General features: G+C 44.7%; 1 protein-coding gene across 1 annotated transcript in view; it reads left to right on the top strand.

Annotated features, from left to right (window-relative positions):
* Positions 1–13,192, top strand: part of CACNA1H (calcium voltage-gated channel subunit alpha1 H) — a 255,993-nt gene that overhangs the window by 199,138 nt on the left and 43,663 nt on the right. The window contains 6 exon segments of the mRNA XM_030002143.2: positions 1,084–1,235; positions 2,263–2,448; positions 3,127–3,244; positions 4,858–5,013; positions 10,246–10,336; positions 12,510–12,718. Of these exon segments, the coding sequence (XP_029858003.1) occupies positions 1,084–1,235; positions 2,263–2,448; positions 3,127–3,244; positions 4,858–5,013; positions 10,246–10,336; positions 12,510–12,718 (912 nt within the window).

Consider the following 13,192-nt stretch of genomic DNA (forward strand, 5'->3'; position numbering starts at 1 on the left):
AAATAACACCTTTTTCTAGACAATATTATTACACTGAGGAAATGAAAAAGACTCATTTTCTTTTGCAAAGAAACAGGCCTTGAGCGTTAGAAATGCGCATTGCAGAGCCTGGTGCTGTTTGAAGGAGTAGCTCCAGCAAGTGAGTGAACCCCATCCCACCTTTTGCATCTGTCCCTGCTGTGCCACATTTTGGAGCCTGGGTGCTGGGCAGGCATCGCTGTGCTTCCCAGGAAAGGAACATCTAAGGCTGTGTCTGAAAAGCAAGATTGTAGCCCAAGGTAATTTGGTGCTGGTGATAGAGGAGGGGAATGGAAAAATCAGTTCTTGGATTTAAGCTGCATGCAGTCTTGTACACTCAGAGAAACCCACAATAATCCTGGAGGGAATCCTGACACTCAGGGCCACACTGCTGTCATTTTAACAAAATCTGCTGTACATGACTAAGCAGGACTTCAGAAGGAAAAATCATCTTGGGGTTTTGGGGGGACAATTTCCAAAGGAAGATAAATATCTCAAGGGAGATAAAACTATTGATCCTACTGACTTTCACTGGTATTTGTTTTCCTAATTCTCTTAAGAGATGTCTGCAAGAAAAGTGCTTTGTTTGTATATGAATAGAGCTATGCTGTATTGACAGTGGTCCTGCCTTGGATATAGCAGTATCCATAAAGCTCTGCTGGGGTTAGTGCAATAAAAACAGCCTGACCAATGCAAGTCCAAACAGAAGCTTTACAAGCCATACTAGCTATTCACCTGGATAATTGTATCTTGCAACAGTGAACAAGCCATCTCCTTTGCGTAGCTTTAGGTTTTTGGGCCCATGTATTGGGCACAGTTGTTCTGCAACTGCTCCAGAAATGGGCTGGGATTCTGTGTTTCCAGTAAGACTCACAGGGACTGTCCATGAGGCTTGTCTGCTGTTCCCCTCAGATACCTATCTGTCTCCATGGCTCTCCGGAAGGAATACAGGAAGATGTAGCATTTTTACATCGTTAGCATGAATCCCAGAGCAGGAGGAACATACCAGCCTTTAGCCATTTCCTCTGTGTATCTGTTTGACCATGTTGCTTTTTCGCCCCATAGCCAGATGAGTTGACCAACGCCTTGGAGATCAGTAACATCGTCTTCACAAGCATGTTTGCCCTGGAGATGCTGCTGAAACTCCTTGCCTTTGGCCTCTTCGGCTACATCAAGAACCCGTACAACATCTTTGATGGGATCATAGTTGTCATCAGGTCAATGCCAGTTCTTTCTCCACTGTGGCTTTTCTGCCGAGGGCTCAGACCAGTTGGGGAGTGGGATGGGGAATAGGAATGACGTGGCATGTGTTAATCCAGGGCTCACTGGCTATGATGTGCTATAATTATGCTGGCCTTTTAGGTTCCTGTCATTAGAAGGGCTGTCCAAAGTAAATGGACCTGGCAGATGGAGAACAAAGTCTATTTACGCCACACATCTGGCACTATGGTCAATTTTCCACTGAAGTGCAGAATGGCTGGTCCTGGGAAAGGAGTACTGTGAGTGTCCATATCCCAGCAGCGTGCCCTCCCTTTCCCGAATTAACACATAGGCCAGAATAGGGCAAGCAGGAGGGTAAGAGAGGGCATTGTTCTGCTGTTCTCTCCCAGGGAAACACAATCCCAGCCTAAACTGGGGGATGTCACAGCATGTGTGAGAAGCTTGTGCAGCACCTCTCTGTGCTGGGATTCTTTCTAGCAGTGCTGTTCACCCCTCGATCAGTAATTTGGGGCAGAGAAGTCAAGGGAGACACAGTAGGTATAAACCAGGATAGTGCTCTTGGCTTCAGTTGGCCCATCCCTTTGATTCAGGGGAGTGAGGAGCAACAGAGGCCCAGAACAAAGGCCAGTCTGTGGCCCGATCAAACCAGCCCACCCCAACAAATGTAAATTCCCTCTGGATATTAGCTTGGTACAAAATTGTGATCCACATTTTGTGGCTAGGCTTGTGACTGACTGTAGTGATGCAGGCTAGCAGGAGACATGCTGTGTTGTGGAGAGCCACAGAAAGCAACGGAATTAAAGAATCAAGAAACCAGCTATAAAGAATATAGGTTGTGCATGAGCAGGTGTATCTGCACAACTGGGAAGTGAAGGTGTTTTTCGGAAGCAAGGAAGTAGTGGGGAAATAAACTATCCCTTTAGGGCTTAAATGGTGTGATATCCTGTAAGGAACCAGCCTGCTCAGGGCTTTCACAGTACGGTACTGCTGTTTATAGTTCTTCTCCTTCTGGTGTTCCTGCAGTGTCTGGGAGATCATCGGCCAGTCAGACGGAGGCCTCTCTGTGCTACGAACTTTTCGGCTGCTCCGGGTGCTGAAACTGGTGCGTTTCATGCCCGCCCTCCGTCGCCAGCTGGTGGTCCTGATGAAGACAATGGACAACGTAGCCACCTTCTGCATGTTGCTCATGCTCTTCATCTTTATCTTCAGGTATCAGAGGCCGCAGCTCTTCTTTGATTAATTGTTCAGCTTGCTTAAGTAATATGTAGGTTAGAATAACGATACACTGCATTTGCTAGGCTGCCTACATGATAGAAGCACTCACAATAGACTGACAAGCAGACGTTCAACAGACTATTTACCTCTTTTCGGTCTTAGTTTTTCATGCAGTACTGTAATTCTGAAGATGGATGAAGTACACAAATAGGCAACAATTGCTCTGGAGTTCCTGGGAGGCTCGTTTAGTTCTATGTCAGGAAGCTGTCAGTAACTGGACTCAACCGGAGTTATATTTGAGATAGAGGTTGTGCAGACTCCAAGACTTCTGTCTGTTTGACCCTATAATGCTCCTCAGGATTCTGTTCTTGGAAACCAGTTAGATTAGGGAGCTGGCAATGCGGTTTGTCATTTTCTAGGCAAAGGAGATCCCTGATTTGGCTTCAGTGTAGACAATTGTAATGAAATGTGTCACAGAAGAACCAAATGGCAGGGTTTGATCAGTGATTATGTCAGTGGTGGAGCAGAGCCCTTCTTCCTGGGAGATACCACTGGCACACAAAACACTGGGCAGGGTGGGGGGTAAGTGTCCAAAAAATCACTGCAATCCTCCCTACACCCATATTTCACACCATAATGTGTTTCTTCCGTCTCCATTTTTTCCTACTCTAGCATTCTCGGCATGCATCTTTTTGGATGCAAGTTCAGCCTGAAAACTGATACAGGAGACACAGTTCCAGATAGAAAGAATTTTGATTCCTTACTTTGGGCCATTGTGACCGTATTTCAGGTAAGCTCTGGATCCTTTGGGAAGATTTAATGTAGAGCACCTGGACAAGTTATTTCACTTTAAAAAAACCCACTATTCCAGTAGGTGTCAAATTTGAACTGAAATGGCACTGTAGAGCTATTAAGGCAAAGTGATTGTGTTTCTGAGTTAGCTGGCCTCTGTAAGCCCTGATAGAGAAGTAATCTACTCAAAGTCATCACTGTGCATATCTGTTGTCAGTAAAAGTAAAGTCTAAGAAGGTCTGGAAATCCACCCTTATTTTCCATTCATATAGTCAGTAAGATCACACCCACAGTCTGCTATTCTGTAGATCTCTGTCTCCTTACCTGTCTTCACTTCCCCAAAAATGCACTTTGCAAACAATTTCATTTAACTGGGAGTGACAAATACTGTCACAAATCAGCGCTGGAGTTGCTGGCTGTATATGCTGAGAAAGTCTTCATACAAAAGTTGTGTTTCCTCTGCAGACAAGATCTGGTGTGTGCTTGAAATTACACAATGGAGCAATAAGCTGCTGTTTCCAGGACATTCTAAATATGAAGATTAGTCTTTTCTGTTTAAAAGCTCAGTCTTTAGAGTCCAAGTGCAGCAAGTGGAGCACAATGTAAACAATGTTAAACCAAGTTTCTAAATGCAGAGTAGCTGTTCACCACAGTTATCATTCAAGGTAGAAACCAGTCCAGAGTCTTCGCTGTGAAGAATATAACTTCTTACAAAGGGGCAAGGACAAATAAGCATTAGTTTCACAGGTTCACATTTTTCTTTTCCCAACATAAATACAAATTTCTGCATTTATTCTAACAGTCCCTTGGGAAATAGAGTTGACACAGAGCACAAGGGCTCAGTCCTACATCCAATGAAAATTAATGAGTGACATGACTCAGTGCAGCTGACTGCGTTCCTATCCCCAAAGCTACCTTGTTTTTAGGAGAGTTAGAGGCCATTTTCATTGTAAGCATGAATTAATGTGGAGCATGAATCTGTCATCCTTTTTTCTTAGGCCCCAGGATTTTTGAGTTCTGGGAAAGCTAGGAGAGCAGGAATCCCTGAGGAAGGTCCCTTGGAGCAAGGCTTTGCAAAGATGTGTATTTTTTTGCCCAGCTTGTCAGTGCTTTTACCTAATGGAAACCACTTTGCTTCCCTGAGTTTCTTGAGCCACCAATGTCATTTATCTCATCAAATATCATGTCCCCTACCCTTTCCTTCAGCTCCAGATGCCTTACAAAGAACAGCCCGAAAGGCGACAACAGCTCTGGCCTCAGGTCTGTTATCTTCTGATGGTTATCAAAGGAGGCAATACCACCACCAAATAATGGGACTCGTACCAGCACATCCTTCATGTTACCATATCTAGGATCTGAACTAGTCAGCTCTATGGGCAGCAGTGTGCTAGATCTTCCTGCAGAGAGGGGAGGTTTGGCCAGGAGAGAGCTCTCACATGCAAAGATCTAAATAAAGGAGTGTTGCTGTCTCATCTCATGAGACCTGCTAATGATTATGCTCAGAAAAGGTCAAAAGGAGAGGAAGAAATGGATGAGTCAGTATTTGAATGCAGCTGCTGTGCATGAGAGGAGTGGAGTAATTAGAGAGTCTTCCCCTTCACCTCTCTGCAGATCCTCACTCAAGAGGACTGGAACGTGGTCCTGTACAATGGGATGGCATCTACATCCTCATGGGCAGCACTCTACTTTGTGGCCCTGATGACCTTCGGCAATTATGTGCTCTTCAACCTTCTTGTTGCCATTCTGGTAGAAGGCTTCCAGGCAGAGGTAAGAGATCTGAGCAGAGGGAGGGAGAAAACTGAGAAGCACGTGTAGGCAAGAGTGTAGGGATGAATCTATGTCAGCGCAAACATCTAGTCATGCAAGCAGCCCTAAATTTAAACTTAAGGGGTGTAGATGAGCTGGGTTGGGCATGTGAAGCTCTTGTGAATCTATCTTTGCAAATAAGGCCCACTGGACTCAGCATGAGACTTGGGAGACCAACACTTTGGTTGATCTGCTACGGGGTCTGTTGTGTGACCTAGAGGAAATTATTTGGGGTGAATTTAACTCACCAAATCTCCCATATGTCCTGTGTTTCTTTATGGTGGGCCTCAGGCCTTCAAAGTATCTAGCCCGTGCTAGTCATGGGGACCAGGTAGGATGTGAAGTGGCTGTCAATCCAGGCCTTTCCTTGTGACTCTGTCCCTTATGTGTTATTTGAGGCTAGTAGCACAGCTGTTCAAAAGCTGTGTTGCAAGGTTACAAACATCAAATTTTGAGATACTTAGGATGATGTAGGACATAAAAATGCTAAAGAGGTTTTTACCTACACCTGACAGTAATGTCTGTATCAGGTCAATGAGCAGGGAATTTATGATAAACTGCAGGCATCTCATCTCATCTCACATGGAAAGGATTAGAGAAATTATTTTATTTCTCAGTCAGAAGTGATATGCCATGTCCTGATCTGAACTAGGCAGGAACCTGAGCAGCTGTGCAGGCAATCCTGTGCCGCATGATCCAGAGCAGCAGGCCACACTGGTGTGAGTGGTGTCAGTGGTATAGTGCTGGTGTGAGTGGGGGGCCCCTGCAGCCTCTTAAGTTTTCCTCCCCACTGGCAAGTCCACTCCAGATCTGCTTTCAGCATCCCGAGACACTGAAACCAGCCATCCCCTGCCCTATCCCAATCTTCTCCATCTTCCTTTCAGAACACAGCAAGTCCATTTAGGGGAGATTTTAAGTGAGGATGATCTGTTCTGGTTGTAAATATAACGATGTATGTGCACATATATATTATCCAGAAAAAAAACCTACTTTTTTTGAAGTCCTAGTGCAAATGGAAATTATTTTGAGACATACCAAATATCATCCAGTCCCAGTTAAGGCTAAGAATAGTGGCATCGAAAGGGCTTACCTCATGTTTTGGGATTTTTTTAATTATTACTTTTTTTGTTTCTGCAACCATCAAGAAGGGAAAGTTTGCTTAGTGCTGGATTGGCTTCAGAGACACACACACTCAGAAAGAAAATGAGAAAATGGCTTCAGTTTTCACCGCCTTAGCTCCCAAGGGAAAGAGAAAGAAATTATTTTTATAGGATTTTTTTTTCACTTTTCATTTTTTCCCCAGAAATGGTATCGTGCTCTCATTTGCCGTGTTTAGATCACACTTAGACGAAACTTCGCTGACCATGGAATATAATTGAAATATTCATGGACCAAAAATTCCCTTCTCTTAAGCCAGCACAGCCCCATTTATGTCTTTCAAGGATGTACGCATAGATTCATTATTAAAACATCCCTCCTAGTTTCCTCGCAGCACTAGCAGAGGAAAATTAATTGAAACAACAGGAGCCAAGCCCCAGTTTGGAAAAAACCAACCCTGATCTACATTGCTCAGGGCTGTTTCACAGATGCTGAGGGTGGTGAGTGCCACCTGCACACACAGACAAGACACAAGTAGTCCAGCTCATTGCTTTCAAAATCAACAGCCCTGCACTGCATTGGTGGGCATTTTAATGTCTTATACAATATGGCCCATGCCCTGAAGATCCAGCACAGCTCCACCAAGAAAAGCGAGAAGGTCCTTCTCCAAGAACAAGCCTATACTCCATGTCTCAGTAACTAGAGCTCGTGCTGACAGTGTTTATTTCCAAATTCCTGTAGTTTTCTCAGTGTCACCACTCTCAGCACCTCCTGGCTTTGCTCTAGATACTGTAACACCTTTGCCATATTCCTGTTTTAGTGCAACCTGTTGCAGATTGAGTTGGATGTTTTAGCCACTAACCTAGCAAGACCAGAGCAAAGCCGTTACCAGTATTTCTACAGGCTCTGCAGTAGCTGCTGTCTTCCAGCCCAGAAGGGCTTTTCCTCTAGGAGAGCTGTAGCTGTATTCAGAGTGGTTGTGCTGGACCTCAATTCTGCTAGAAAATGACACAGGCAGACTGAAGTCTGTGCTAAAGTAATAGATTATCCTGAACTGAATGCAGAAACAACCAATACAGTTGGCCATATGGTAACTCAGAGAGGGAACTATTCAGTGGCCAGACACGTGTCAGATATCCTGAAATTCCACCAACCAGCAAATCTGGGTGGAAAAAGAGGACGTGCCAGGGAAATCCAAACAGACTATAACCAGCATATGTAACCCAAATGCCTGGAAACTGCTCCTGCTCAAGCAATCTTGCATTTAGGCACAGAGAGCCCTTGTACAGCAGTTTGCATCCTTTGTTCCTGATTGCTTTAAGGCAGAAGAAAGTTTTCTCCACTTGGCAACCTGGCAGCTTGCAGGTACCTTTGTACAGTACCGATCCTGTTCCTTACCTGCCCTTTTGAGGTTGAATCACCTGCTAATGCAAAGCCTGTCATTGTTTAACCCCAGCCAGCAACTAAGCACCATGCAGCCACTCACTAACCCCCCTCACAGTGAGATGGGGGAGACAATCAGAAGGGTAAAAGTGAGTAAACTCGTGGGTTGAGATAAAGGCAGTTTAATAGGTAAAGCAAAAGCCACGCACGCAAGCAAAGCAAAACAAGGAATGCGTTCCCGCTTCCCATGGGCAGGCAGGCGTTCAGCCATCTGCAGGAAAGCAGGGCTCCATCATGTGTAATGGTGACTTGGGAAGACAAACGGCATCACTCCGAACATACCCCCTTCCTTCTTCTTCCCCCAGCTTTCTGTACTGAGCGTGGTGTCGTATGGTCTGGAATATCCCTTGGGTCAGTTGGGGTCAGCTGTCCCAGCTGTGCCCCCCCAGCCTGCCCACTGGTGGGGTGGGGTGAGAAGCAGAAAAGGCCTTGGCTCTGTGTAAGCACTGCTCAGCAGTATGTATTATCAACACTGTTTTCAGCACAAATCCAAAACATAGCCCCATGCTAGCTACTATGAAGAAAATTAACTCTATCCTAGCCAAAACTAGCACAAGCCAGAAATGGGCAGCCTCATGCGATACTCTCTTGAGTGCATGATTACAAACCTAGCTGAATGGCTGTCGTTTTCTTGCTCAGGCTTAATGGCTCCTTTCGGAGCTGTTACAGACCATGATTTAAATGTGTGTAAGGAGTAGTTTTCAAAGCTTGTATTATTCACTCAGTGCTGCCTCAGAAAAGGCCAGCAACCACAGGCATGACATTTGCAGGGCATGTTTTGCTCTCCACTTCCATTTATTATAAATCCTGACATTAAGCCTATGGGCTTGTCAGCTGTCTCATAGCAAGGTATTAGCTGTGTTACAGAAAACCCTTCTCAGGGCTGTATTTCAGCTACCAGTGCTCAATTCAAGTCTTGCACTTACAAATGCATAACTTAGCTCTGATTGTAAACCGAAGATGTTTACAGTCTCCTTGGACAACTCCCAGGAAAAAGTATCAGTGGAGCTGGGTTTTCTTTTGTCACCCCTGGTTCTGTTGGTACATTGGAAATATGGCAGAAATTCTTGTTTTGACCTCTTTGACTTTGCCCTCTTACAGGGTGATGCTCTTAGCAGTTATAGAAGACACTGAGGTGCACTTCTCCCTTTGCTCGGGTGTTTCTTTTACTTAGATGGAGAGTGACTCCTGGGAGACTTGTGCAGCTAAGAGGGTACACATTAGAGCTGGTCTAAGCTCTGAACCATCAGCAGCGTTTCAGCAAGAATACTGAAAACTGTAATGTGAATCACAGTACAGTCTCAGCTTGATCTCAGGTTCTGATCTGCCTGTGGAGCAAGTTTGGCAGGAGTATCCCTAGAAGAGAATAGGCTTAAATGGCCACAAAACCATTTTTAGTACATTTGTGCTTAGGACAACAAGAAGCCAGACTTCAAACAGGACCATAATTGCATATTTGTGCTTACATTGTTCCCATGTCATTTTGAAATCTACCCTAGAGCTGCTCTGGAAAAGCAGACAAACCTTCCAAAATTATGCAAATCTTTCATCTACTCTGCACTAGTGCTTCTGCTTCAAAACAGAGAAGATGAATAAGGCAGCTTAAGCCTTTCAGTCATCCTGTCTGTTTGGCTGCACCGGTTAGCAATACATCACAGATGAAATTAAGTTCACTGCAACTTCAGCACCATGTCTCTAGAAACCATGGTGATTTGTTCAGGCATCAGTTAAGGAACTGTACTCCTTTTTCTGGGATCAGCTGCTTTAATCCAACCATTTGCTATCAATTTGCACAGCTTTTCTGCAGTCTTGATGGATCCAGCCAGAGTCATGCTGCCAGCCTGCTGGAATCTCTCCTCTCTGCAGACCTCCCTCAGCAGAGCAGAACCTGACAATAGCTCTTCTGTCCCAACCTTGTACATTATTTAGGCTGATCGGTTTGGGTAGCAGAGGCAGATATGTATGAAAGGGAAAAATAACTGGACTTCCAAGAGGAAAGCCAGTCTAAGGGTGGTTGGCTGTTCTCTGTCCTGAGATGATGCTGTGCTGCCAGGCAAGCTGGCCTCTTTCCCTTCTGTCTCAGCTTCAATGTTGCCAAGAGATTTCCCAATACAATCTCAATTACCAGCCAGCGTGAAGAAAGCAAATCAGGGCTGGGTTTTCAGGTCTAAGTCAAATTTATAGTGCTGTCAAATAAAGAAGAAAAACCCTTTGACATCCTTTGACATTAAAACCTAAGTGCTTTCAGCTGGGATCATGGAGAGTGCAAATATGGAACCCCACAATGCCAATTTTTCTTAGTCACTCTGATTACAGCTGCACTTTCGTGTTCTCCCCTGGGATACGCTGTTCAGTGAGGCTGGGTGCAGTGTAGGAAACACGACAACATTGCAGGAACAGTAGTCACAATCACAACATCATCCTTTCTGTCCAAGTATGAAAATGAATCAAAACAAGGAAGAGGGACTTACCTGGGGTCACTCCCCAGGGCAGTGTCAGAGGGAATTTGGCATTCTGCCCTCAGTTCTTGGGGCCACACTTAAACTAACCATGGGGAGCTGAGGTATCTCTGAGCTGCTAAGTAACCCAAACGGCCTTTGTGCTAAAGTTGAAATGAATCAAGTCTGTTAATTATCCTTCTCCTCCCTGCAGGGTGATGCCAATAGGTCAGACACAGATGAGGACAAGACATCTGCCAACTTCGATGATGATTTTGAGAAGCTAAAAGACTTCCGAGCAACAGGTAGGATTTTGTCTCTACATTTCCCTGAGAATCTGAGTTACAACTCTGCTTCCACAGTCATCTTTTCATAGAAACTTAAGGCAGAAAGTAGAAGAATCCATTTTATTTGGCAATTAATCTGATAGCTATGTTAACAGAGCAAAAAGTGCTCTATGCAAAAAGTGTTAGGAAAGCTGAATGAGCATTGATACTTCCTTTAAACAGATGTTTTTCTTATTTAAACTCTACTAGAATATTTAGATGTGTCTCATTGTTTCTTCTGTATTATTACCACAGAACGGTGTGCTGACAGCAATATTGTCACACTACTTCTCAGCAGCTTTTCAAATCAATCATGTTCTCATCTGTTCTTTTTGGTTTCTCACACAAATGCATTTAGGTGAGGTTTGATTGATGGAAATGTTGCTGTTCATTTGTGTTACAGGAGGGCCTGGCAATTGATTTGAAGTAAGGCCCTGTTGTACTAGTGTACTATAAACATGGAATAGCAGGTGACAGCCTTCGCTCTGCAGAGTTTGCAACCAGATAGGGGACAGGAAGGGATCACACATTTTAACAGAGTGAATAGCCTGATGGTAAACAAGAGCCAGTTTAGTTCCTCTGTACTTTGATTCTTGGCTTGGGCTCTTGTTAGGATTACTTTAAATGCTTCTAAACCAGGATTCGTTTCGGCTAAGGAAATGATATTGATTGTGGTGAGCAGATGGAATTCAACTGAGGAAAGGGCAGAAATAATCTGTTGGGGAAGCTGAGACAGAGCTGGATCACAGCAAGGTGATGGAGCTGCTCAGTCTGCAGGTGAAGCAACAAATTCCAAACACCAAGTGATCAAATGAATGTCCATTGCAAATAGTTGACAAGGAACCCACAGCACCAGCTATGCACCAGCTTTGCACCGACTATTTGCTGAGCAGCTTCAAATAATAAGAGAGTTCTAGGGGAAAGAAATATTGTCACCTCTTCTCAGGTAACACAGGAATAGAAAACAGGTATGAACTTGCCATCAGTCAAAGTCCATGAGTAATTGTGTGTCTCCATAAGCCTCATAGATGCCAACCGGTAACTAAACAGCATAAGGACATTAACAATTCTATTATAATGTCACTGGTCTGTAGACAGATACACTGGCAAGAGGAATGTGTATTGCAGATTAGCAAATTTTGAGCTGGATCTTCCACCCCTCAAAGTGAATGGCAGTGTTCCCATGGACTTCTGTGGTGCAGATCAGGTATTTGTGCACAAGCCAGAAACTAAACAGATGATACAATAGAAGCACACTGCATTACAAAAGCAGTGGAGGAGAAATAGCAGAGGTAATGCACTCACTTGGATTTCTCACTGCAGACTTGGACTTCTTTCCTGCTGGTTGCAGATGCTCCCATTCTTCCCCCTCCTTAAGAATGATTCTGCAGTTATTAAACCAGAACCCACTAAGCCCAGTAAAACAGGACCTAGTTCAACTTTAGTTTTGTGTTTGAAATTAGGCTTTTGGTTTTGAGTATTACGACACTCCATAGGGCTGGAGGTGCTATGTCTGGTTTGTCTTCAGTGTGAATATGGTTTTTGCAGTCTGTACTTGCCATACAGCTAAAATAGGTGCTTTCTATAATTACCACAGGGATGTGCCATTAGATTTCTCTGTTACAGAGAATTTTACTCTTCTAGATGGCTGGATGTGTAAAAGCAACTTCCATTTCCTGTCCCCTGAACAGATGACTAAAGACAATGACTAAAGTTTGCTTAGTGTCTTCCCATGAAGGAACTTAGAGCACATCAGAACTGCATAAAAATCTCTGTAAGACTGTATCACAAGGAGAAGAGATTAACTTCCTAGGGTGAATTTAGCCAGTCCTCAATGTCCTTTCCCTGGAAACTCTCTCCCAGTCCCCCAGAACTGTAACTCCACTCTCTAAAGCCCAAGAAACAGTGAACAAAAGAAGCTTCCTTTGGAGGGCAACGAGTTCCAAGTCCAGGCAGGGCTGAAGACCTCTTAAAGGTTGTGACATTTGCCTTATGCCTTTGAGCACGGTGGGGGTGATCTTATTGCCCATAACATTTCATCTCCATTTGGCAGAGTTCCTAGAAGACCCAAGGAGCACTGTCCATTCTGAAGAATGATTTCTGTAGCTGTAGCTGAGCATTCACCTTGTATTCTCTCTCCCCTTCTGTCCAGAGATGAAGATGTACTCACTTGCTGTCACCCCAAATGGACACCTGGAGGGCAGGGGAAGCATGCCACCTCCTATAATCATGCGCACTGCTGCCACACCAATGCCCACACCAAAGTGTTCCCCACACATGGATTCAGTGCACACTTTTGTGGACTCGAGGAGAGGGAGTAACGCCTCGCTAGACCCCTTGAGCTACGATCAGAAGTCCTTGGTAGGTTGCTATTGTGAACAACTCTCCCTCGAGTGCCTGCAAGCAGCATAGATGATATATGTGCGTGTGCGCGTGCTCACGTGTGTGCATGTGCACGCGCTCATGTGTGCGTGTGTGCGTGCACACATTGCCAGAAAAAAAAAGACGGGTGATAGAGGTGGAACGCAGCATGTGGAAAGTCGGGAGGAGAACAGAGTCAAGAGGGAGAAACATAACAGTCAAGGACAGAGTATATGAAGAGGGGAGACAGGAATGTACTGGGATTCAGTGTTTTCCTGCCTAATATCTGATTGGAAGTCCATGCCAAGCCACCCCACTGGAGAGACGCAACCTGAGACAAGTCGTAAGTTCGTGCAGCTATTCCAGCAAACCCCTCTGAGGAGGAGCAGGCACCTTTTGCCAACCACACTGGCCATTTTGTGGTGTCTTGGAGAAGTTGTCAAGTGCTCCTGTGAGGATGAGGCCTATTTCCCC

This window comes from Aquila chrysaetos, chromosome 25 (genome assembly GCF_900496995.4).
Source record: "Aquila chrysaetos chrysaetos chromosome 25, bAquChr1.4, whole genome shotgun sequence".
NCBI classification, from domain to species: Eukaryota; Metazoa; Chordata; class Aves; order Accipitriformes; family Accipitridae; genus Aquila; species Aquila chrysaetos.